Source organism: Leucopleurus acutus, assembly GCF_964270905.1.
Source record: "Leucopleurus acutus genome assembly, chromosome: 3".
Lineage (NCBI taxonomy): Eukaryota > Metazoa > Chordata > Mammalia > Artiodactyla > Delphinidae > Leucopleurus > Leucopleurus acutus.
This window is the reverse complement of record NC_139145.1, coordinates 163,810,934-163,836,985: the sequence shown is the minus strand read 5'-3', so window position 1 is coordinate 163,836,985 and position 26,052 is coordinate 163,810,934. Positions and strand designations below refer to the sequence as shown.

At 50.0% G+C, this 26,052-nt stretch overlaps 2 protein-coding genes across 4 annotated transcripts in view; one reads left to right on the top strand and one right to left on the bottom strand.

Annotated features, from left to right (window-relative positions):
• Window positions 1-6,412, top strand: part of OTULIN (OTU deubiquitinase with linear linkage specificity) — a 32,703-nt gene extending 26,291 nt beyond the window's left edge. For all 3 annotated transcript variants that reach the window (XM_082836177.1, XM_082836179.1, XM_082836178.1), the window contains one exon: window positions 1,106-6,412. In XM_082836177.1, the coding sequence (XP_082692303.1) occupies window positions 1,106-1,300 (195 nt within the window). In that variant the 3' untranslated portion in view covers window positions 1,301-6,412. The remainder of the gene's footprint in view (window positions 1-1,105) is intronic.
• Window positions 6,413-17,347: 10,935 nt separating this feature from the next.
• ANKH (ANKH inorganic pyrophosphate transport regulator) overlaps window positions 17,348-26,052 on the bottom strand; it is a 142,593-nt gene continuing 133,888 nt past the window's right edge. Inside the window, exons 9-12 of the mRNA XM_082836180.1 lie at window positions 22,369-22,498; window positions 20,454-20,577; window positions 19,715-19,814; window positions 17,348-19,262 (exon numbers count right to left, since the gene is read on the bottom strand). Coding sequence (XP_082692306.1) covers window positions 19,149-19,262; window positions 19,715-19,814; window positions 20,454-20,577; window positions 22,369-22,498 — 468 coding nt within the window. The 3' untranslated portion in view covers window positions 17,348-19,148. The remainder of the gene's footprint in view (window positions 19,263-19,714; window positions 19,815-20,453; window positions 20,578-22,368; window positions 22,499-26,052) is intronic.

Below are 26,052 nucleotides of genomic sequence, written 5' to 3'. Positions count from 1 at the left end.
GCAGTTGGATCTTGTTCAGGGCTGCAGTCATCTGAGGGCGTGATTGGGGCTGGAGGGGCCACTTCCAGTATGGCACGCTCACCTGGCTGTTGGCAGGAGGCCTCAGTCCCTCGCTGGGAGGTGGTGGGAGGGTTCTGTTCCTCACCAGGTGGGGCTTTCCATAGGGCTGCTTGGGTGTCCTTGTGACATGGCGGCTGGCTTCTCTCAGAAAGGGATCCAAGAAGAGAGCAAGGAGGAAGCTCCAGTGCCTTCTATGATCTAGTCTTGCGAGTCACGCACGGTCAATTACACTCTATTCTGTTTGTTAGAAGCAAGTCACTTAATCCTTCCCACATTCAAGTGAGGAGTGCCAAAGAATTGTGAACCTATTTTATAACCGCCGTGGTTATCTCAGCCTGGGCTTGCTTCTGTAGTGTGGTGGATGGGATCAGTACCCTTGGCTCCAGTAAACAAATAGACCAAGCTCTTGGAAGAGTCCTCTGAAGGGTCTTTATTTTTTTTTTTTTAATTGAGGTGAAGTTCATATAACACAAAATTAACCATTTTAAAGCATACAACTCAGTCACTTTCGGTACATCTGCGGTGTTGTGTGATCATCACCTGTGTCAAGTTCCAAAACTTTCCTTCCCCTGAGAGAAAACCTGGTGCCCGTTAAGCAGTCACCCCCAGTGATTATCTGTTTGATTGTAGCCATTCGAGTGGGTGGGAAGTGGTTTCTCATTGTGGGTTCGGCTTGCATTTCCCTGATGACTTTTCATGTACTTCCTGGTATTTGCATATCTTCTTTGGAGAAATATCTGTTCTATTCAAGTCTTTTGCCCAATTTTTAAACTGGTTATTTGCTTTTTTATTGTCGAGTTGTTAGGTGTTCTTTGCATATTCTCTACACGAGTCCCTGATCAGACATAGGATCTCTTCTTGATGATGTGCTTGTTTATAACGACCCATATATACAAAAGGACTGGGGCTGGGCCCACGGGGAGGAAGAAAGGTTGTGGCTGAGCCATGCCATGCACCTCGGGGACACCAGGGCGGTAGTGGGTGGAGAGCCTTATCCTTCACCGTGGCTTCCCGCCACATCCTTCAGTGTTTGCTCTTCCCCCAGGTTGAAATGTTCCTTCTCGCCTACGCTGTGCGCCACACCATTCAGGTGTACCGGCTCTCCAAGTACAGCACTGAAGAGTTCATCACCGTCTATCCCACCGACCCCCCCAGGGACTGGCCGGTGGTGACGCTGATCGCCGAAGATGACCGGCACTACAACATCCCCGTCAGAGTGTGTGAGGAGACGAGTCTGTGAGACTCCTGGACAGCCTGGTGACGCGGCTCGGTCCTCGGGACTGCAGGTCCCTTGCAGTGACCTCTGAGGACTCTTGGGCCTTGTGAGCCAAGCTGGACTGGAATGTTCTGAAGACTAGCTTTTGATAATCAGAATTAATCAAGTTTTTTCCCTCACCTGTGATGCACTATGTTTCACTGGGGGCCTTCAGAGCACACCTGTTGAAAGGTGCAGACTACATCTCCATAAAACAAACACATTTGTATCAGAGGAGACTTATTTTGGAGAGGAATATGTTCAGAGCTCTCTCTAATAGTAAACTGGCTTTCCGTTTTTTTTTTAAAGATGGTAATTTTTTTGTTTTGGTGGTGATGGGTCTCTGCAGTGCCCTTCCTGTGCACCTACGCGGTCTGCTTACATGGTAGAGTTCTGGGACAAAGCTTGTCAGCGGCCCAGCCGTAACATCCTCTGATAGTCTCATGGAGCAGTGGTTTGGATTTACATGTTAATTAAAGCTGTTCTAAGCAGATTGTCTAATGGAAGGTTAAGAACTGGGTCCCCAGTAGTGAGTTATTTAAAGGCTGGAGAGGGAGCTGCAGGAAGAGGCAGTGGCAGCAGGACGTCCTGACTCTGAAGAACGTGACAAACGCCTGCGGTTGGGAACACACCGGGTCTGGCGCTGGGTGCAGGCGCTGGGTGCAGGCGCTGGGTGCAGGCGCTGGGTAGTTGGCGGGTGAGCGCAGCTCGTTGCTCTCTAGGATCGGGGCTGCTCCTTTGTCTCCACTTCCATGGATCCACCATTTTATAGTCAGAACAAGGCTTAGATCCACCTGCTCTTTTAGAGGAGACCAAGGCCAAGTGATTATTTTTTTGGAGAGTGCTTCCGTTGCCAAATCCGTGTGGCTCCTCTGTTGGATGAATAACAGCAAAGCGTCTCAGGCTTTTTATGGGTAAGTTTAAACAGAGCGTGTGCTTACAACTGACTGCAGCAGCATGGCCGAGCTGCATCTGCCCTTGATTTGGCTATGCCCTGGGGAGGCAGTGTTCTGGCCACGAGTGATTGCATGTCACAGGCTAGGGTGGTGCCTGGGGGCTGGACAGGGCAGCCCAGCTGAGCGTGGTCTGCATTAGGGCCTGAACCATCCACGTGGGGCGTGTACTGTGGCCACGGCGCAAGGGACGGGACGTGTCACTCTTTAGGACTGTCAGTGGCATCTGAACTGGCTCAGTATTTGTGGACGTGGTGTTACCCTGAAGCACTGAGCTTTATTTTATAGTAAGTAAGATCTTTATTTGGTCCAATTTAAGCTTATAGTTTATAAGCTATCTAATTCATTGTTGTTTTTTTCTCAGAGGGGCAAACCTTTTGTGATAATGTTAGTTTTGCTTTCACTTAAAAATTAAAATTCTTGGTTGAGAAAACTCAGAGGACACAGAAAACTATGCAGACTGTTACATTAATATTGATATTTTCCCCATTACCTCATCAATAATATTCACCACATTTCGGTAGCTACTTATTCATTGGAGTGTTTGAATTGAATTCTGCTCTAAATGGTGTGAATGTGTTGAGAGGCTTTGCTTTTCTCTGTGAAAGGCAGTGGTGCCTCAAATTCTAGGCACCTAGAAGCCAAGTGAAAGTAAAACTGACGAATTCTTGTTGGCTTTGATGCTTCATTTTATGGAACTTATTTTTCATGTAACTTACAACAGGGAACGCTTACCGTTCATTCTTGAACATTTTTAAAAGCACAACTTCAAACACTTAGGTTGTATAAGGCAGTAGGGGTCTGTGTCCATCTAACCGTTGGTGCATAGCCGCTGCTGGATTTAATAATACTCATGATCACCTGTCTTTGCATTTTGAGACTGTTCTAATCTTAGTGAACTTGAGTTGAGCTGGGCTTCTGGGCAGCTTGTTTATGTTTCATACTTTTTTCTTGTTCCTGTGTGTGATATTGTTAGAGTGTGTGCAGAAATTGTGGTCTTAACCACCCCACTGATAAAAATTCACAAGGGTGCGTTTAAGTTGCTCTCTGTCCCAAGGCCTTATTACACTCTGCTCTCAGACTGCCATCCAGGCTTAGAGGGATCACAGCATAAGAGAAGTAAAGCTTTCAAAGAAACAGTACTTCAGGAAATATAGATGATTGGCCAACTTTAAAAATGTTTCTTTTTGTTGCAACATGCAACTATGGTTGCCCCAAGTTTTAATTCCATTTTTCATTCCTGGTCTTGGCCTGGTCGGGTGACATCAGCAGAATTGAAATTGAACTGAGACCAAAATGGATTCAGGAGGATGATCTACTCAGAGGGAACTTCTAAAATGATAGTGTTCCAGAAAAAGGAAGGTAGTAGGAATGACACTGTGCTTACTTTCTGTCCCAGAGTTTATTGCAGGAGTTCAGTGGTTTGGACCCTGTGGTCTTGGCAGAAGGATAATGTCTACCTTAAACAGGCGTGACTTAAACCTTTGAGCTCATTTAAGGTGCATTAAACCTAAAAGAATTTCCCTGTAACAAGTTCCATGGAATTAACTCTGCTCCCTGAGAACTTCTCCCACTTCCCCTCCTCACCTGCTAAGCTCCTACATTTACAGCATCCATTGATTTCACTCATAACACATGCAACAGTGAGGGTGGCAGCTGAGAACAAGCTGCCAATGTGCGCTCTTTCACTTATGATCTCAGCGTCGGGGGGAGGGGCGGGGATTTGATCTGAAATGTCAGTTCCTCTTCCTTAGAATCCAGCATATCCAAAAATGCTTTAAAGGCACAGAACAGGATTGACCCTGCTGTCTAGATAGAGCATTTACACTTTTGTTATTCTGTTACACATTCGGTTAATATCTGATAAATACTGGTGTTTTTCTCTGATTGTGAAAAACAGACATTGCCTTTGTTTTCTTTCATTATTCTTTTTTTCCTCCAATTCTAGAGCTTATCAAGTAAAATCTCAGGCCACCTGAATCTCACACCTCTGTCAGGAAGAAACACCTTTGTTGGTTTTTGTGTGCTTGTGTTTTCCTTTGTTTTTTAAGAGGCTGTGTTATTCCTCCTGCCCTCTTCACCCCAAGGTGCTCTTTCACTTGAGAGTTTGTAGTCTGCTTTTTGAAGAGCTTCCAGATGGTGACGGTTAGGTGCTCTCTCCCCTTTAATGATCTAGGATTCTTACCTCACAGCACAGAAGTAGGACTCAGATAGACTTCCGCGCTTTTTCTCCTTTTTGGTGTTAAAGTTTGATTGTTTTCCTCTCTCTCTCTCTTTCTAAAGCAAGGCTTGGCAGGTACTCCCCCTTTGAAAGCCAGAAAGTGTTTTCAGAAGTGTAAACCTCCGGGGAATGTTATTTGTAGGCATACACAAAAATACATAGGTGCCTTTTTAAAAAGATCTGTATCTACTTAAAAGCAATAAAAAGGAAGCCCTGAATGTGTGTGGAGTGAATCTGAATCTGAAATGTGTGTGAAAGGTATAGAATCCCCAAATAGTTGAGCAAAGGCAGGGCACAGTGTCAAGTAATTTAAAAATGGCCCAAAGAACTGTAAGAAGTGAACTGAAGAAGGAGGAACTGATTTTAGATTAAAAATGCCTTTTAAAAACAAAACAACAGACACCTGACAGACCTCCATGGCTTACGTCATACAGGATAAAAATCTGAACCAGTGGAAGACTTCTGTGCGTGGATTCTGCAAACTCCTTTTTCTAAAGTTTAAGTCCCCTACTTAACAGGAGACTATGTAATGCTTAACTCTTTCGGAAAAACTTCTTGGTGATGTCTTCTGAGGGACTGGAGAGATCAGGGAGCCACTGCTGGGTTATGCAGTGAATTAAGACATGGGCAGCTGATGATTGATACCTGTGTGATCCAGTTAATAACCTGGAGCTGTGAGAAGCACAACACTAAACTGGTTTGGCTCCTCCCACCCTTGGCAGCAGCAGCAGTAGGAGCAAGGCAGGCTCGGCCGTGACCAGAAGGGACGTGTGCGTGTGTATGAATGTGCCTGCTTGCTGGCCTGCGGTCGCATTGGGACGTTCTCACGTACGCGAGGTCCCACAGCCTGAGACACGGCCACATTTGGGAGGGTGAAGGTGAGCTGTCCCGTTTGCATTTTTTTCTTTTCATGGTAAATTGATATTTGTTACCGGGAATGGTGGAATGGGTTAGTAGGCATAATTGAACTATACTGGTGGTCATTAAGTCTGGAGATAATTGTAGTGGAAAGTCATATCAACAAGCCATTTATTGCGTATATCTCTGTTCCCAGGCCTTTATGGCCGTCTGTATATTTCCATATTTTGAATACTCATTAATAGGGAGAACACTGACCGAGCTTTATCGCATTCTTGTTGATTTCTTGGGTGTAGTTGTGGGTCAGGGGTGAGATCGCCGAAACATGGGTAATCCAAGGAAAGGATACGGGGCTGGAGATAACCACGGTCTCGGCAATCTTTTGGGGGTGGTTGAGCTTAATTCTGAACTTTAAAATAATTTTTTGTACTCAAGACCTTTTGTATAGTGAAAAATGCCTTGCTCTGTCTTCTCATAAATGGTGCTAAAATATGGTACTCCTACAGGAACCAGAGCAATCCACAGTAATGTTGGTCACGTCGAGTATTTCGTTGTGGGAAGAAAGCCAAAGTGAATGTATTTAATGAGCCCCTTTCTCGTTTCCATTGTCTTTATAAAAACGTTGTGGTATTGTTACTCTCCTTTTAGCCGCTTCCGACTCTCTGTGTTGTGAATTCTGAGAGGGTAACGACCCACCTTCTGTCTCTGGCGGTGGTTTTCCTTCCTTGTCAGCCGGGCTGCGGGCTGCAGAGGGAGGGCAGCCGGGAACGTGGTGTGAACCTGGCCCGCTCGCCTTGGCTTGTTTAGCAGAGTGTCCTGTTTACACTGTAAAGTGTCAGCACCTGTCAGAAACCGTGCCTGCTCAGAAAACTGTGCCCCCAAGGCTCCCGTCAGCTTGGGGCCTTGGTCCTACCTGCGCCCGCGGCAGGAGTGTCCCCCGTGACGTGTTGAGTCTTCGTCTTCACCATCAGAGGCAGAGCCTACTCGGGTTTTGCTGCCGATCCCCTGTAGCAACCTGGCCACTGAGGATTGTAAAAATAAATAGCAAAAAACAAACTTAGAAAATAAAAACTCAGAAGCCTGGCTGTGTTGCTCTGGTTAAATGCCTGACTTTGAGGACCTGGGAGATCTGGGTTCAGTGCTTTAAACTTTCCGGCACCTCCAAGACGGGCCTGTGATGCCTGATGACTTTACAGTGCTGAACCTGTAGGAGGTGATCCGCCCAAATTAGATGCACACTTCTGGGCCTCTTGGGTCTGGATTCAAGACCAGTCTCATCACCCACTACTCGGGGGAGCTGGGCCCAGTTACCCTGCCTCTGTAGCCTCAGTCCTCACCTCCACCATGGTCTGTCTCCCCTGCGGGTGGGGGGAAGCAAGGTGCAAGCGCTCAACAGAGTGCTTCCAGGAAGATCCCCTAGGCCTGCAAAGCAGGGCTGCAGTCACAGTCCAGACCCAGCCTGGCCGTGTGTTTGCCTGGGAGAGGCCCTCAGCGTGTGCAGCATTCTTAGGTGTTCAAGAACCAACCAGACCGATGGGAGCGCACCCAGAAGTGTGATAGCAAGACCTTGCATGCACTGCGTATGAATCGGACTGCCACTGAGAGAGGTTAATCATCGGAAGAAGGGGGAAGACAGCAGGCTTTCACAGGTATTCTTGGGGTTAGAGGATGACGTTTCGGCCACCGGTGCCCTACCTTCCTGTGAGTCAAAGAACTGAGTCTTTGCAAAATGGTGCTGGGCTTCTGAAGAACCCACTGCTTAGGGGTTGGGCATCCAGAGAGCAGCAGTGGCAGGTTGGTGATGGCAGCAAAAAGACCTCCCATGCCAAACAGCAACAGCAAGCTCTCCTTCCTTCACCGCCCCATTCAGTTGCGTTAATAAACTAAATGCTGTAAATACACTCTCCCCTCTTCCCCTCCTCTTGTCTGAGTTGTGGTGCTGTCCTCGATTCCGAGGGCAGCGTTTCTGGCATTTCTCCTCCATCGCCTCCCCCCACGGTAGGAAGTGTGGAGAGAAACGGGGATCTGGGCTGTGGATCCTAGGGAGGCCCTTAGGAATTATAACCATCAAATGATCAAGAAAATACCGACTGTCATATGTGTGTAAAACGAGAGTATTTATGTATATATACAGTACATTCCCACTTACCATGTCTCCCTTGCTCGAAATCTGGGCATTCTTTCTGCAGATTCTCTAAATTGTCTCCCCTTCCCACTCCTCCAGCCCCTGCCTCTTGTCTGGGCTCCGTGTGAGTGGCCTGGTAATGACCTTCTGACTTGCTGGGTCTGGAGGGTTCATTCCAGACTTCCAGCCCCCAGCACAGCTCCAGAGGCAAAACCGATTTGGCCCTGGGGCGGAAAAGCCCAGGGTGACACTCTCCCAATCAGCTCCCTAGGGCTGAGTGTGGATTCTTCCCGTCCCCTGTCCACGACCCTGCAGCCCAGCCCTGCACCCTTGCAAGACCCTAGCAAGATGGCTGAGAGGTCTGGTGATGGTGGTTTGTCGTTCTCTGTTACAATTTGGAATATTCATTTAAGCTAAGGACACTGTCCTCCAAATACCCGCCTAGTGCCGTCTCCCGAAATCAAGAACTGGGATGCAGTTTATGGCAGATAAAAACACTGCCATGCTGTGCCATTCCTGAGGAGACCGCACTCCTCAAAGTTGGGGAGGATGCTGAGAACATAAAGAACAAGCACGCAGTGGAAGTTGTCTCTTACGTTCTTGGAGATCACATCCTGATTGTGCTAGATGGTGAGGAACTGTGATACACTAAGGTTTAAAAAAGATCTTTAGAACAATTTTATAATTAACATCATCGGCTATTTCCAGTGTTCTCAATTATAAGTAGTGCTATAATGAGCCTTCTCATTCATCGATCTTTTAATGCATCCTTAAATTGACCCTGTTTAAGGCTCTTGGAACGTATTTCCAACCTTCCCTTAAAAGAGTTGCAGGGGGCTTCCCTGGTGGCGCAGTGGTTGAGAGTCCGCCTGCTGATGCAGGGGACACGGGTTCGTGACCCGGTCAGGGAAGATCCCACATGGCGCAGAGCAGCTGGGCCCGTGAGCCATGGCCGCTGAGCCTGCGCATCCGGAGCCCGTGCTCCGCAACGGGAGAGGCCACAACAGTGAGAGGCCCGCGTACCGCAAAAAAAAAAAAAAAGAGTTGCAGGAATTTCACCCCCACCAGCAGGTACTGCGGAGCCTGCTTCATTGTCCCCTGGGTGACACTAGGGGTAATTTAATTTTAAACTTTGACCACCTGGCAAGAAAAAAGAAAATGAAAAGAGAAAGGAAGGCGTTCAGCTTTAAATGGCTTTTGATTCTCATAATGGTGAACATTTTTCCTAGATATTTATGGGTCAGTGGTATTTCTTCCCTGCGTTGCTTTTATACGTCCTTTGCCCATGACGTTAACCTCTTTCCCTAGTTGAGTGTAAGCTTGAAACATGTCACCGAATTGTCCTCTGAAGAGGTACCACTGCTCAACATTCTGCTGCAGAGGAGGGCCACTTTCCTTAGGCCCTTGCCAGCGCCGGGCTCTGTCGAACTTTGCTCTTTGCTGAGTTGATAGTTGGACTTTCAGTCTGTGTTCCTTTCCGCGAGCGAGGCTGAGCCTGTTTGCCTTTGTAGAAGCCATTCACGGGGCATTTTCTGGGAGCCGTGTGCTCATTCCCTTTGCCCAGCTGATAACAGTCTCTAACTAGGCAGTTGTATGTGAGAATACTTCCGGTTTTCCCATCTGTGTTTCACAGAGAGACTTAGGGCTGGGAGCTTCCAGAAGGGGGGCTGTCAGGGATCCGCGTCAAGCCCTTTTGGGGGAACCGGCCCAGGTTATCTTAGTTCATGGAGAGCTTGATCTTAGCGACAGGAAGAGGGGGTTGGAGGTGAGAAGGCTGCAAGGAAGAGGGCTGTTATGCAGGGGGCGTAGAATCAGTGTGTGTTCAGCGGAGGCGCGTGTGAATGACTTCATTCATTCACCAAAGAATGTCTGCTCTGGGCAGGCACGTGCCAAAATGGGATGCAAGAAGAGCCGGCCCAGCGCTCCGCTCTGCATCCCTCCCGGCCCCTCTGAGGCCCTCTCACCCCGCCCCGTGCATTTGTAACAGAGGCGCTGGACCAGGGGTAGAATCGCTGCTTACTTACCGCCCCGTCGGAGTTGGAGCGGGGGCAAGGAGGGAGGGCGGAGGGTGAGAGGTTTTTCTCTTGGTGGTTGCTGTCTTACGCCAGCCTTGCGCCCTGGGCCTGCCCGGGGCTCAGCTCTTGTTCTCTCGTTCTCACACGGGGTGCTTCCGGGGGCCTTTGGAGACCCCGCTGCCCCCAGCTCAGGTCCTCTCCTCGGCCCCGCCCCTGGCCCACCACTTCCTCCTTTGCAGTGCCAAGGGTGCAGTGTTACCTCCAGCTGCTTTCTTCTGAGCCCCATTCACCCCCTCAGGACCTGAGATGACCCGCAGGTCAGCTGGTCGATGTGTGTCGCCCAGGCCTTGCTCATGGGGAAGACCTCGGCGCCTTGTGCCCTGGTGAACGTGGCACATGCCACCCCCCCGGGCCCCCTCTCGTGCGGCTCACTGTTCCGTCAGATCGGACGGGCGAGTTGGACACCCGTCCACCGAGCGCCCACCACGGTAGGGGCCCATCTCAAGGTCTCTGAGTGTCTCCTGCAGAGCCTGGTCGTTAGGGTTAAAGGGTCAAGGGACCCCCTTCCCCCTACCCCACCACACGCGCATGCACACACACCCCTGAGGAGGGGCGGGGCTCCGTGTAGCGCCTCGAGGAAACCGTCTCTCCAAATTCGCTTTTTAAGATACCTCTTCTTGGTCCTTTGATGCCCTCATGGTGAGTGAGGGATGAAAGCGGAAACAGGTTCTGGAAGGGGGTGTGACGTTAAGAAGCTTGGTGCAGGAGGCTGGGGCGCCATCAGGAGTCCCCGTTTTGTATTGCTGCTTCTCTTTGGGTGTTAGCATCCTCCTTTCTGGCCGAGCCCTTGTTTACTGCATGTAGCCCAGACTCAGCCTGGCGCCCACCCATGTAAGCGCAGGGCCCTCCTTTCAGCACCCCAATGCCTAGCGAGACAGGAAGGGCCAGCCTGGAGGAGCAGGGTGAGGTGAGCAGGCTGCTGGGAATGGTTGTGCAGGTTGTGCACTGCAAAACTCTAGATGTCATTCACATGATGGTCCAGGAGGACACATGAGCTTGGAGAAATAAGAACCAGCTTGGAGGCTTTTAGCCTCCAGGCCTGAGGTGACCCGGAGCCCCTGAACTAAGCAGTGGGACTAAGACAGTGCAGAGGAAGGGACAGAAGTGAGAGATAGTGGGAGAGAACCGACAGGGTTAGTGGCTTGACTGAGGGAGAGGTGGGACACGGTGTGGGCTGGTTTCCGGGTGGGTGCTCATGTGATTCATCTAGTCAGGAGGTGGCATGGGGGGCGGGGCGGGAAGGGTGCTAAGGCCCCTCTGGGACCCTCTGAGGAGATGTTGGGAGGTGACTGGACTGCAGCTCTTGAACCGGTCAGGGCTGGAAAAACAGCCCTGGGGATCCCCAGCGTGTATTTGGAATTGGAAACAGGCCCAGGTTAGGTCACCCAGGAGCGTGTAGAGCTGGATTCCCAACTGAGGTGGCAGCAGGCCTGGGACCTGGGGTATAGGGGGCCGCTTTGAGTCTCTCTTAAAGAGAGTGGAATTAAAGAGCATTGAGAAACACAGTTGGAGGGTGAGGAAGGCTGCTGAAGTCTGGGCCGTGGCAGCATTTAGGGGAAAGGCAGAAGAACAGAGCTGAAATACGACGTGGCGTTGCCAGGCACGGGGAAGAAATTGCTTTTTGACTCCATCATGCGTGAACTTGGGAGCCTCTGTCCTAACAGGGCCCCAGGGCTGGGGGACACCGGAGCCGACCACAGCCAGCTTTCCTCAGACACTTGCCATTAGAGCAAGAGAGCCTGGTACGTGAAGCAGATGAAAGAAGTTTAGGTGTGTAGTGTAATGTAAAGTTTGATCATAATAGTTCTATTTGTTCATTCTGCTTTGGTCTCTGGATTCAAAGGTTCTGAACCTAAGATACGATTAGTCTTTGTTTTGTTCTGTAAAAGCTCTAGTAGTTTTTCTTTGTTGAAAGCAGGCCGGCAGTAATGTTCATAGATTTGTTGGCCGGGGCACTTCCAAACCACTTGGAATGTTAGCAGATGTGCACGCCCGTCTTCACGCACTGCCATCGACGGCTCTGCAAATCCTGATGTCGCAGTGGATGAGGGCTAGAAAAGATCTCGTTCTAGAGCAGAGGAGGCGGAACCAGAGGCATCCAGTAACTTGCCTGGCTCACAGCTAATAAGCCACAGAGATAGAATCAGGCCTCGCGGCTCCTGATTCCTTTTGTTCCTTTTGCACAAAGACCAGTGTGTTGAACTGTGACATTAGCACGGTATGTACTGGCTTGCATTGTCCAGTGAGAAGCCTGGAGCTTGTTGGGGGCAGAAAGTAAGAATATAAGCAACGCCAGTATACCTTTCATCCCAGCATTGCCTTTAACAGTGTTGAAAAGGAAAACTTAGAAGAGGGCATAGTTTTCTCCCTGATATTAACAGAAACACCCCTTAGATTGTATCTGTGAATGTATCCAAACTAGTTATCATAAGCGGAAACACTCTGGAAGTTTGCTACCATTGTATAAGGTGTGGATGTGGTGGCTTGGGATAATTCACAGATAGGTAAAGGGGGGAGAGGCAGGCGTTTCAAAACCAGGAACTGGCTCATGACGGTTACTTTGACATCCTCCTGATTGGAAGCCCTCAGCCCTCATAAAGGAAGACAGGTATGAACACTAAAGGTCTTCTGCAATGTGAGACAGGGTGGGGGTGAGGTGGGCTGGCGGCTGGGAATGGTTGTGCAGGTTGTGCACTGCAAAACTCTAGGAGGTGCCATTTACATCGCTGTCCAGGGGGACGCACGAGCCTGGAGAAGGAAACTGTTTTGGGGGCTTCTTTAGCATCCGGGCCTTAGGTGACCAGGAGCCCCTGAGCTAAGCCAGTGGGACTTAAGATGCAGAGGGAGGGAGGGATGTGCGAGAAACTAGGAGGGAAACTGATTGGGGTTAGTGGGACCCCCACTGGCGGGGGATGGGGGTGTCGTGGAGTAGGTTTTGGGGAGGATGATAATGTGATTCATCTGGGACATCAGGAGAAAGTGTGGGTGGGAGGGGTGAAGATTTGCCCCTTGTGGTAGGACTGCTCCCCATGGGGAGAATTGACAATGCTTGGGCCAGCACAGCTCCACATCCTGGCATCACAGCCAAGCAGGAAGACATGCCATATCCCAAGTGCCGTGGGTGGAAAGAACGATGACCTCTTCGACTTCAAAAACCTGTAATATTAGAGGCAAGTAATAGGGAAGCATGGTAGAGGTAGGGCTGAGATCTTTCGTTTAACTCAAAAACGTCATGAAACAGTAAAGAAAATATGCGATCTCAAGCAAGTCAGTAGCATGCTAACATCCTTGTTGATTACAGGCAGGTAATAAAACACATTCTCTATATAATCTTTCATAGGAGGTTAAAAAAATGAGGGCCATCATTCTCTGAGGTTAAGACGTTAGGGTTTAAAAAGAGAAATGCTTTTCACATAAAGACTGATAAGAGCAAGAGTCCCTTAGATGTGGGCAGGAGGGGTTTTCACCTTCTTTTCCTCTCACTTTCCTAAAGCCGGGCTATCTGGTATCCCCATTCTAGAAGGGGTGGGGAGAAGCCGGGCCTCAGAGAACTTTCAATATTATTGCAGTTATGGGAAGTAAAAATTCATTTTAGTACAGAATAAAATTTGAAGAAATAGGTCATATTTAAGTAAGACACAGAGCTTGGGGAAGTATCCCAGTGGGTAGAGGTTTCAGCTCTTTACCAAGGCAAAGGGCGAAATTTTAATATCCGTGTACGTTCGACCAAAAAAGGGAAATTGTAGTCAGACTTAGGTAACCACGTAATTTGGGGTGTGTAAGCAGACTAATGGTTAGAATAAGAAAATCAAGAAACTAAAAGCAAGCTCAATCAATATGCTGGCCGTTTAAGCTTTACTTAAAGTAAAATTAGAGTATGAAAGCTATTTGACAATATATGAGCACAAATTTCCTCCCCTCCAAAAAAAGTCCGCAAAAGAAGCACATATAAATGCTCTTAACAGTGCGAAAACTTTCATCTATTTAATCCATACACAGCACCTGTTTAAATGCAACATATATTTTATACCGACCTCTGCAGTCAGTTTTAATCAAGGCTCCACAGATATTTTAATGTGATTGCTTGGTTTCGACAGTTTAAATTAAACCCAGTTTTGATGAAAAGCCTGTAAGCTGACAGCCACAGAGAGAAAAATGACTCCCAGAAGACTTAACTTCTGTTAAAAAAAAAAAATTCTGGATCACTGCTAATATTCAGATCTGAAACGGAGAATGAGGTAATTTTATCTTTCCATTGCAGGATCCCGTACCATGTTCTAAACCCCAGATCCTGCATAGACTGTTAGACCAGGAAGGAGCCTTCGCAGTAATGGCCTGAGCTTCTCATTGTTCAGGTGACCAACCTGGACAGAATCCCGTTTGTGGCGCTGTCAGGACTCCTGAAGCTCTATGACGAGCTCCTTGGTCATGCCAGCTTTAGATATTTGCCCTCTCAATACATCACTAAGAAAACCAAATAGAGCATGGGCCCAGGGAGCAGCGTATTTGCCCAGAAGCCCTGCGAATGTGGTACCCCTGGGGGCGTGGCCTGCTTCCCAGTGACTGCTCCCTGCTTTGGCTGCTGGGTGACTGGTGGTCATGGGAACCCTGTACCGCCTTTGTTCCACCAGAGTAGCTTGAACTTCTCCTTCAGTGTCCGGTTCATCCAAACTGTGGGTCCCCCATGTCCGCAGCCCCACACTTCAGGGAACCAGAGTCCACCTGGCCGTAGTGTTTCCCACCCCCAAGACACCATTTCTTGTCCCCGGTTCATGGTTGGAGAACATCTATGCCGCTAAATCTTATAGTAACGACCAATCTCCACACGTCACTGAATTTCCACGAAGCTGGATGGTGAACGAATGGTACAAGCATTTTTAGCTGGTCTGCCCCGTCTCCCCCCTTCTTGAACCTAAGGAGACCACATATACTGCTGGAGAGAGAAAGGCCTCCTGGCTCTTGTGCGCTTCTGTTTGCATGTACGGATTGTAGAAGCCGATACCAAATCTTGTTAGTGAAGTGCACTTCGGGTTACATCTCCTAACTTAAAAAAGGGTACCATATAGAAACGTGTGCTGAAGCCGTGGGTAGGTGACAGCAATCTGTAAAAGTGCGTGGATCTTACACAGTCCTTCAGAGACCCTGGTTGATTGCAAATGCAGCAGAGAAGAAAATTCTCCCGGAACCGCTTGGACTTGGCAAGGATGATTTTAAAAAAAAGACTTTGGAGGCCCATCTTTGGTGCTCTTCTTTGCGCAGAGTGCAATAGCTAATAGTTCTAACCTCCCCTCTGGAGGAGAAAGTGAAATCTTAAGCTCTCACCAGCTCGCCTTCATTGTTTTCCCTTTTGAGATCAGACAGTGAACTCTAATTCGTTACAGCTTTTCTGACTTCGGAGTGGGGTTTGGGCTATTTTGATTATGTAGTAACATATCCCTCATTTTGCACATTTGGGTAGTTAATTTTAGACATATAACCTTTAAAAGGGCAGGCAACAGGGTCCTTCCGTGTATCTTCAGATTTTCTCTACATCCTGTTTTATGTGTGGTTAGATCAGTCGAATCACGTGATGTTTTGCTGCTTCAAAGGACAGAAGTAGAGACTCCAAGTAACCACGTAGAGGAGCATCCTGAATGTTTACCAAACATGTTGCTTAAAAACATGCTTTTCTAGGTTCAAGTGCTTTTTATGAAGGAGCAGTGCGAGGGCGCGCCTGAGGGTGCCTGTCTTCTCAGAAGGTGGGCAGGAGCCTGCTTTTAGGGAATTGGCTGCTCGTGCAACACAGGCGTCTCAACACTTACAAATCTCCACGACCTATACAGCCCTGCTCATTGCACTTTTGGTTACATATTTTAAAAAAAGGTTAGGACTTAGAACATAAAAGGCCCCTTTCCTGGACCATGCACTGCTTTGATTGATGGAGACCTCATCCTAGGTTTAGAAGTCAGCTCGCCTGCAAAGAGGCCAGAAACCCTGACTAATGGGTACACACCAGCTCATGCAGTCCTGGGCACTGGTCTGTGTAGAGATTTACATAAGTAGAAAGATTATTAAATACAAGAAAATATTTCTCAAGATAATGTCATTTAATTACAACTATATAAATACTTTCTCAGTCTCTCTCCCACTTCAGTTTGAAGAAAAAAAAAAATCCAGTCAAAGAACTACTGAGCCTTTAAATGGATGTGTTTCTGGAAACTAAGGGTACAAAAAAGTGGCTCTCCCCCTGCCCCTTCCTGCCAGAAGACCCCCCAAATGAGAATGAGGTAGGAGGGTAGGGAGGTGTTAACTTTTTCACCTCTTGCTCTAGAGCTATCACTGAATAACTTTTCTGATATTTGGGAAATGGAGTGATTATCCCAATCCCAAGAGAGACCAGAAAAGGCTGCATGTGGGGACCACAGAGCCGGCTCCTGGTTGGGAAGTGCCCTGGGGTCTTGATGGAGCGGGACTACAGCGGAGCCCCCGGGCCTCCTTTCTCGTGGGCCTCCCGGGCACCTCCAGACGTTCTTTGCTGGGAGGACTCGGGGAGTGAAAAACCAAGCGCTTTTACTACTGTCGTGAAGCCTGGCCCCATCCCATATACCCTAAACTATCACTAAAAGTTTCCATTTCTGAGGGTATGGGCCATCCCTGGACAGTTTCAGAGCCAAACCAACTGCTGGTGCAAAACACATGTGCAAAACAAAGAAGATGGACTTTTGCACAAGACCAGCCTGAGGCAGGCAACGAGGGGGGCGTGCCTGGCTCTCACACAGTGACGTAAACCAGCGGCCTTTGTGCCCAAATGAAAGAGTCTCAAGTGAGGGCTTCCAGCTAACGTGCAAACCTCTGGACACGCCCTGAGCCGAGTGGCGGCCCTGGAGCAAGCCCAGCCTGCGTCCTCCGGCTCAGATCTTGGTGTCTCGCCCACGCCAGTGACACTGAGGTCCCGCTCAGAGCCCACAGCAGCTGCGTTGAGAATGACCTCTCCTGTGCCCCTCAGAAGGCAGAGAGGCCACGCGACAAGCCGCTCTTGACCTGAGCTGGCCCAGAGAAGGCCCTCGGGATGGAGAGACCACTCCGAGCAGCCCAGACTTCTCAGCATGTAAATACAAGCAGCTTGATGCCCCCGTGGTTTTGGATCCCGTGTGTCTACGAGGCATGGGTCCACACTGCGAAAGTCACGTCTGGTCTTTCCACGGTCCTTGACCTGAGACCCTCCAGGCACGGCTCCCTAAATACTTCTGTCAGCTGAGCGACTCGCATGGAAAAAGAAACCTGGGTTGGAGGCACATTTCTTTGGGCGGCGAAGTCAAAGGGGTGACCCCCCTCACGCTGAAAAGTGGGAAGGAGACCCATTCCTCTTCCTCTCCTGTCTGTGTTGGTTAGAACAGCTGCAGAAGAACCTGCCAGCAGCGGGGTTTGCTCTGGAGGTTAAGGTGTGTGCTTGTCAGCCCAAGCTGTGAAGTGACTTTAGCAGCCCAAGCGAATGAAGGAACCTGGGAGGAGAGGGCATATGGCTGGAGGAGAAAGGTTTTGGACATGTGCGCCCTGTAAAATCGGCAGCCCCGTCACGGTGGCCTGGGTAGGGGCTTGTTTCCTGTGTTTTCTGAAACTCTTAACACAACAGCCTGGCCCGTGACTCTTATCACCGAAGGTGTCTCTGAGGTTGTAATGCTGTGTTCTAATCGCATAATGAAGAGCCTATAGCTGGTCTTCCCCGATTCGGAGGGAAAGAATTTGCTTTTTCAATTTACTCTTTAAGCTCCAACCCCACAAGCATGAAATACTAGTCACACATGTTAAAAAATACTGCTGTTTAATTTTCTAGTCATGTACTTTAAAAAAGCCGATACAATTAGATTTTTTTCCCCCATCTTCTCAGATCTGCCCCTGAAACCACCCCAAAGCGATGCATCTTAATTCTCAGCGGAAAACCCGCTCAGAGGAAGCACATGAGGATTTGTCCCCCAGGGGTCACTGGGTGTCCAGACATGTGAACGAACCCTGTGATATTCATGGCTGACTCCGAGCCTTTACATTCTTTTTTCTGTGAGGAACAATATGATTACACGGCACTGAAAGCAATAAACGCAAAAGGCTTGACGACTTCTTTCTTTTTTGCCCTTCTAGCATATATTTCCATTCCCACTATTGTCTACATCAGCTGACCCATTTATACCCCTGTTGCTCATAATGAAAAATAGTTCTCTTGTCATTTGCTGACCCTTACATTTATGTACAAATGACAGACTGTAAAACTGCTGCAAACAAGACACACTGTTCATCGATACAATACGTTTCAACTGCAGGTATGTTGAGCACACGAGCTGTCACCGTATTGTATTAGAGACATTTTATTGAAAATGCGAAAATAGGAAATGTATCATAGCCTAAAATAAATTACATAACATATACAGTATATATTTATATCTTTAAAATATTTTTGTGTTTAGGTTCTTTCAGTCTAGGAATTTTGACTAAATCAAGAATTTAGTGAACTGTGTCCATATTTTTTTTTAAAGAAAAAACCCGCTTTCCAAAACTTAGAAAAATATACTGCACTGAATGGATTTCAAATGTGTCATTTCAGGGAATATCACATAGTGACTTTGCTATCGTTTATAAAATGTCTTGCTTTCTCGTGTGGTGTGAGAGGGGAGTACAGAAGTACACTCGGAATTACCTGTGCCGCACGGTTAGGACCAGGTCATAACTCTACTTTCAAAGTGATGATACAGCAACCTGGCATTAGAATGCTAGATTATGACTTAAAGCTTCAGTTCACTTTAAAAACTAAAACGTAAAGTTAGAATGTTCCGTCCGTTTCCCTTGCTCTAGTGCCATCTTCAGGAAAGGTGAGTGGAAAAACAAGCCTTCAGGGAAAGTCAGGCCCAAGGACGCGGCAACCCGGAGATGCGCTTCGGGACAACTTTAACAAGGCAGCCCACGTACGTACAGGACAGGGCCTGAAAGTGAGCGCGCACTCAAACCTAGGAAGAGGCGAGGTGAAGTGCTATCGTTTGCATGTGTCAGTTCCTGCCCCCAAGGCACCTCACACCTTCCCACGGGAGATTATTTCCGTCCGTCCACCTGTCCAGCACGTTCACACGTCGCATCCACGGTGCGATGCCTCTGAGCCACATCTCTTGACAGTCACGTTACTGGGAAGCCGACCAAAGAAAGCCGAGTTGTCCCCTATTGGTTCTCAAGAGCGATGCAAGGGGACAGGGTCAGTCTGTGGCCCGCCGGGCGGTGGTGTCTGAGGGGCGATGGACGGCACAGCCGCGGTCCTTTGGTTCCAAGGGGAGACTGTCCGAGGGGGTGGGGAGGCAACGTGGGCTACGAGGCAGCTATGTCTTCGGGGTTCTCACGGAGCGGGGGCATGAAGTCAGTCGTTTGGTTTGTTTCCACAAAGCAACGGCGAGACCGTTCTGCAGGTCCTCACATCAGCGTGGGCATACCCAGTATGCCAGAGTGGCCGTGAAACCGTAAGATCAAGGCCTCTTTCATTACCCAAGCGAAAACCAAAGACGAAAGCGGAACAAAACACGACGGGAGAGCGGATGACGCTGAAGTGTCATCTCGGCCGTCCCTGCAGCGCCCGGGCGCCCGCGCCTCATTCGCGCCCCTCCTGCATCTCCACGGCGTCCGTGCCCTCCTCTGCTGGAGGTACGTCCGTCATCGCCGAGTCCTCCCCGTCGGCGGCCGACTCGTTTTCCATCTTCTTTTTCTAGACCAAAGCAGACTCATCAGCGCGGGGCTGGGGCAGGGACGTGGCGCAGCAGAGCCAAGAGCAGGGGGAGGCCACGGGCTCTCCGGGGACCCCTCGCCGCGGACTGGGATCTCGTTTATGGCTGGGGCGACCTCGCCGAGGCTGCATCTTAGGCCAGCATGTTGCTTACAGCGGGGTTACTCGGGAGTGGACTGTGTGCCTGGCTCTTGCGTTAAGCATTCGGGGCGCGGGTGAGGGGTGGGCGGATCCTGTCTCCCACCTCCCCGCCCGCCCATCAGCTGATGGACACCTGCCTTTGCCCGAGGACGCCACTTCCCTGCAGCCCCTGCCAGCGGGGGGCTGTGCCCTCCCCTCCCCTCCCCTCCATGGCCGTACGCAGACCGTGCAGACTCTGTCTCCTACACCTGGGGAGTGCCAGGCAGGTGCGCGGTTCTGTCTCCATCTCTCACCTGTTTCCGATAGACGTAGCATGCTGCTATGGCGACCATGGTGGATTCTCCCACAAACCCCGCGAGGAGGGAGCCCACGCCCAGGGTGGCTCCGTGTACCCTGGGGATGAGCACACAAAGGCCATTTGTCTGTTAAAGCCCCGCTGAGGCACAAAGGGAGTCAAAACCCAGCCAAAACCCAGGAGAGGTGTAGACAACAGGGGGACCTGACGATCGCGTCCGAGATCTGCTGGTTAGGGCTGCAGCTAGTAAACGGGCCACCTGCAGGGGGAGGGGCCTGGAACTCCGGCCCGGCAGCTCTCACTCCTGCGCGTCAGGTCTCAGCTCAGCATCTCCTGGGGGAGGGGCACGGCTCCCGCTGTGAGCCCCCAGCATCCCGCCCCGTCCTCTCTGCACGGTGAGGTTTCCCAAGCCGTGGGACGGACCATGCCCCTTCCCCAAGGGACCGGGAGCCCCTGAGGACCAGGGCGACGCCCTTGCTCCCTTGGGTTTTTCCCCTTCCCGTGCCTGCCACACCGTGATAGATGCTCAATGCGGTTTGTGTACGGGCCTGACCCCGAAAGTACTTTACTAGAATGGATCTCGACAGCCTCCCGCCTGGGCCTGGGCAGCGAACCAAGGCATCCCCCGGCATTTCTAACTCTAGCGTGCTTGGGGACTTCCCGGGACAGAGCAGATGTCGCCTTCTGGACAGAGCGCGTAAGCGGCAGCAGGACCTGCAGGACCCCCGACCACGTACCCCAGGTAGGGCAGGACCACGAGGCTGGTGATGAGCACGATGATCCGCAGCACCGAGCTGGGGGCCAGGACGAACGTCTTCTTCAGGGTCATCAGCCACCCGGTGAGATGGGCCCTCACGGTGACTGAGGGGAGAGCCGAGGACTCGTCAGCAACGCCCCGCTTCTCCCGTCCTGCTGCTTCCAACCCCCCAGAGACCCCGCATTGCATCCAGGGTACCTGGGCGGCTGCGTGGGACCCAGGCCTCGCTGCCACTGCCCCGCGCTGGTCACCTCGTCTTCCCGCCGGGGCTGCAGATCCCCCCGCCTCTGGGCCTGGGGGAGCCCCGTGCCCACCTCGGCTCCCTGGCTTCACAGCCTTAGTGTCCAGAGAGTGGGCTGTGGGCAGCCCCTTTCGCCGCCGTGACCTCCATCCCAGGGGCATGGGGCTGCTGCCGGTCCCTCCCCCCCACCCCCGCCCCTGCCCCCGCCTAGCCTCAAGCTCTGACCACGCTGGTCTAGAAAACTCAAGAGAGAAGCGGCAACTTGATGGTGATCCAGGTTGACTCTGGGAGGAGAGGAGCTGGACCAGAAGCTGGGTTTCCCAGCCTGCAGGCTGGGGGAGGTGCAGAGGCGGGAGGCGTGGGTGAGGAAGAGGGACGGGCATCCCTTCCCTGTTTCCTCCCCAGCATCCTGACCACTGGTCCTCAGCTGGCTCCCTCGTTTTCATAAAGGCCTCACAACGTGTTCCCGGTACCCTGTCTCCCCACTCTGACTTGTGAGCTTCCGGAGGGCAGGCAGAGGGCACCAGCCCCAGCTCCAAGGAGGGGCTCCAAGGACAGTGCATCAAGTATTGACGGGCTGGTTTGGGGCACAGACACCCTGGGCGACATTTAGGTTTGATCTGAAACCGGGTGGGGTTTGGGGAAGCGGGAGGCTTAGCCCTTCATCCCGTGTGGACGGCAGCAGGCATAGGCCTATCGAGGGGGAGGAAGTGCTCATTCCTGGGGCGAAAGCTCGTGTCCAGGGTACCTCTGGAGGAAGAATCTGCAGTCTTCCTGGTCTGACGCCGGGCTCTGCCCGCCCCAGGTGGAAGCACTGAATTTTTGAGACACAGACACTCACTTGTGTTTGGCCAAGGGAGAGGGTGAGGCCGCGCGGGTGGGATGCTAACCTGATTGGCCCAGACCCAGCAGGTGGCGAAGACAGGTGGGGCCGGCTGTCTGCAGGCCCTGGGGTCTGACAGGCGAGGAAAGACGAAAGGCGAGTCCCACCCCAGTCCTAGCTCTGGGACCTCCAGCGCCCGCTCAAGTCCAGACTGGGGAGTCAACGACACGTGCCTTGATCTCCACCAAGTGCAGCCTCTTCCAGGTGGCGCCAAAGCTTGGCTCCCCCGGTGACCCCCACCCCACCCCCAAGGACCAGAGGGCACCCCAAGAGTCTCCAGGGATGCCTGGCATCTCAGAGCAGGGGCAGCTCGTGGCCTGACTTGGAAACAGGCGCAGGGTGGCAGGCGTACCATCAGCCCCGGCTTCGACCAGCTCCACGGCCCATTTCTGGCCTCGGCTCTGACTGGATTCTTCTTTTCTCCAGCAGTCCTTTGAGCCTCAAGACAGGCATAGATTTGTGTAGCCATCACCCCAGTGAAGACACAGAACTGTTCTACTGCCCCTGGAACTTCTCATGCTATCCCTTTGGGCTCTTCTGACTGAGTTTGCAACCACTGTCCTTTAAGAAACAAATGACACCTGTTCGACTGGTTTCTCAAACTTTCGACTGACTGGATAATGTCTTCGCATCTTTTTAATCCACTGTGAAATTTGAAAACTTAAAAAATTTTTTTTTTTGCGGGGGGACAGGACTGCAAACGTTTGCCAACAAAGAAGACTGAATCAGGCATGAGGGGAAATAGGAATTTTTCTTTCGTTCTCTGTTTACCTGGAACCGGGAAGAAGGAGAAGATTCGCAAGGGAACGACGCAGAGTTCTGCGAAGGCGAAGTCCACGCCGATGATGTCTATCAAAATTTTCTCGGAAACGTTGGGAGTCCAGAACATCACAAAACAGAGCTGCGGGGAAGAAAGGCGGGAAGCGAGGTTGTTAGAAAAAGGTGTACGTAAGTGAGATGGGAAGGCAGGTGTCTCGTGATCCCCGAGGAGCTAGGAGAGAGGGTGAACCTGCCCGATCAGGGGACTGGCACATGGGTCCTCGAGCTGCCTCCGCCTTGCTCTGTTCTCACCTGACAACACAGGCCCTGGCCCATTCGCCACACCTGCCCCAAAGGGAGCCTGGCAGCGGGGCCCATGTGACAGGCGGGCATCTGAGCGGGTAGCCGGGCCAGTGTGGAAGGCTTATCTAGGCTGCTGGACAGCTCAGTTAGTTCAGGGTGAGCATGTCTATTCATGTAATTTTTACATTAATTTTAACCAAACAATAAAAAGTGACCTGAAAGCATTTGGACGCAGGCAGAATTGCATTGAACCGGATCTGGGAGTAGGAGAAAAGGCGAGGGCAGGTTGGGAGAGAGCTATTGTGGGGACCAGTTCTTAGAGGCCTGACTTTTTAAGCTTTGTGTGTGTATAACCGATTGAAAAGTTGAATTTAAAAATGTAACGCTATAACTTTGGAAGAGAATGTCAGAAAAATGCCAGTTGCATAAAATACTTCTCTCCCTTTCTTAAGATGTAAGTGATTCTTCTCTAAAATGAAAGTGAATGCATTATAAAATGAATTGCATTCGTGTAAAAACAGAACACTGAAGTTTTAGACTATAACGACCTTTAGGTTTTGGGTAAATTAAGTTTCAGGGAATTAGGCTGGTCCTGTTTACTATGTCATGTTGAAATATGTTAAAAAAAAATACCTTGGAGGGTCTGTTATAAATACGTTTCACTTTTATAAATGCAATGGAACTTTTATTCTATCTTGTATTTTTCAGCATCTGGGAAGAGTATCCCACTTGATTTTCGAAGATGACAGATGTACCATCATTTAACCCTACTGCCTGATGCAAGCACTTACACCCCATCTCTGACATGAAGGGAAAAATACTTCCTAAGATCTAGCAACTCGGAGCTCGGAGGCTGTATTACCTAGTGTCCTGGACAAGTAGCCCTGCCATCTTTTCTCACTGCAAAGCTGCCAGCCTGAAATGGTGAGCTGTCACTCACGCCTACGGCCCAGGAATAGTGGCAATTTCATGATACGTTCACAACGACACTGAGCACAGCACTGGGACACGGTTCATTTTCTTGACAAGTAGATTGATCATCCCTCCCTTCAAATATTTTCCGCAGCAGTAAAGCTGTAAAGAATTAAGATAAGTGAGCATTGCCCCAACTCTGGACTTGATTGTGCATCAGGACTAATGGAGGATAAGCTATCCTGGGTTTCCTCTCTGGCTGGAGGGAACTCTCTAGGCTGCGTTCTGCTAAAAAAAAATAAACAACTTAAGCTTCCAGGAAAACCATCGGCAGGCTTTCCTTATTTTGTAGCCCGTGATTATCTGAATGTGAGATAATGCCTCCTGTTGCAATCTCTCTGTGCCTTGCGAAATCGCCCTGAAGTGCCTTTTAAATGGCCACAAACCGAGGAAAAAGGAGCGTGTAACTGCATGTCAGAGAGGAAGGTGCGAGTGGCAAGTACCGTGGCAAAGGCCAGTCCTCCCTCTGGCTCCTCTGCACAGATAATGGTCACCTGGAGGCTCTCCACTGCCCTGGAGGAGAAGGTCAGTAACCTCTGGAGGCGTCCAACCTGAGGACGCAAGATAGCAAGCGCACCCAAATTACCGGAGACACTGACAGAAATATCGAGTAACCAGGGCGGGTGACTGCAGTTCTGGTCCCTTGAAAGCAAAACAGTAAGGCTCTGTGGATCTCCAATAGAGCTTCCCAGGAAGGAGGCTTGATATGTCATTTCTAAAAGTCGACAGTATGACTTAACTTGACACCACTAAGCCCCTCTGTTCTCCATCTGGAGACACCCTACAGGCCCCTATCAAGGCCACGGGCCACCGAGGTGCTTCTTCTCGGGTTTTCAGCCCCACGCACCTACAGCCTAGATTGGGTCTTTCTAGATCGGTGTAACTGAATGCTCTCAGTCTAGTCCGGGGCTTCAGCAATCACAGGTTTAAAGGGAAGCGATGCCACATGGATCGACACTTCCTTTCTTCTTCTCCCTGAAGTCTCTGAATTTGACCCTTTGCCTTTGCTATACTTCCAGTATGAAAATGCTCCTTATCTTCTAGCAAGTTCTTTTTAAAAAAGTGACTTATTTCCAGCATCGCCCAGAAAGAAATACATGCAACTCAGAAGTAGGATTGGTGTTGGTTAACAGCTGCAATCCCTATATGCAGATCAAATTTTTCCAAGAAACATATTGACCCCTAGCATCATCATCAGATGAGATTTAACCAGTCTGTTTCAGAAAACAAGACGCTCTAGGAGCTAACCTAACAAAGAATATTTCAGGAAAAGTGTCTTTCTGAGGAGTTCACCCGGAGTAGTCTTGACTTAGAACATGCCCTCCTAGTTGACCAGGACATGCCGTTTTCCTCAAATATTTGCAGAGCCTAATGACATTGACTTTTCCACACCAGCACGCAAACCTCATGAGCTACTGACAGTGAACGTGACTTGTTCCTGGGAGTAGCTGCAGGCTTGGGTTTTCTGCCGCTGAGCCTGCTGTCGACATTATCTCATTCGGAAGCAGCCAGCGAAGCACAACCACCCGCTCCATGCCCCGATCTTGCTGCTTCTATTTATTCTCCAATAAAAGGAACCAGGGGTCCTTGGAGAAATGGCTCAGTCTAGGACTAGGGTGGGAACTATACAAGACCATCAGCTTGGAACGATACATCGAAGGACACGGGAGTCCAGAAGAGAGAGCTCCCGCTGGCAAAGCTGGAGGAATCTGAGCAACAAAAAGTGATGTAGTATTGAATTGTGAGCCACAGCACAGAGCAAATACCCATGAGTCTATACTGATATATATAGACAGATAGGAATAGAATACTCCCCCCTTAGGGAGGTGGAGGCGTAGCTCCCCACTCCTGGAGTGTGGGCTGATCACAGTAACTTCCTTCCCAGGAAGGACAAGATGGAAAAGGGGAAAACAACCTTCACGGTGGAGAAAGCTGGCAAACATAATGGGCCAGGTGATCAAGGTAACATCATCAGTGATGTCATGTTGAGAGCATGTTCTCTTGAGGAGATGTGATGAGAACGGCCCTTTAACTATGTGGTTTTCCTCCCGAAAGCCCATATGCCCAGTCTAACCATGAGAAAAACCCCAGACAAACCCAAATTGAGTGACATTCTACATAGTGCCTCACCAGTATTCCTCGAAACTGACAAGGCCACAAAGACAAGCAGAGTCTGAGAAACTCTCACAGACCAGAGGAGGCTAAGGAGACAAGATGACTAACTGTAACGTGGCAGCACGGATGGGATCCTAGAACAGAGAAAGGACACGAGGAAAACGCTCATGAAATCTGAATGAACTGTGGAGTTTAGTTCACAATAACGTACTGGGGTTGGTTCCTTATTTGTGACAAATGTACCACAGAGGGGTAAGATGGAGTGTGGGGTGAAGGGTCCGTGCTATCTTCACAATGCTTCTGTAA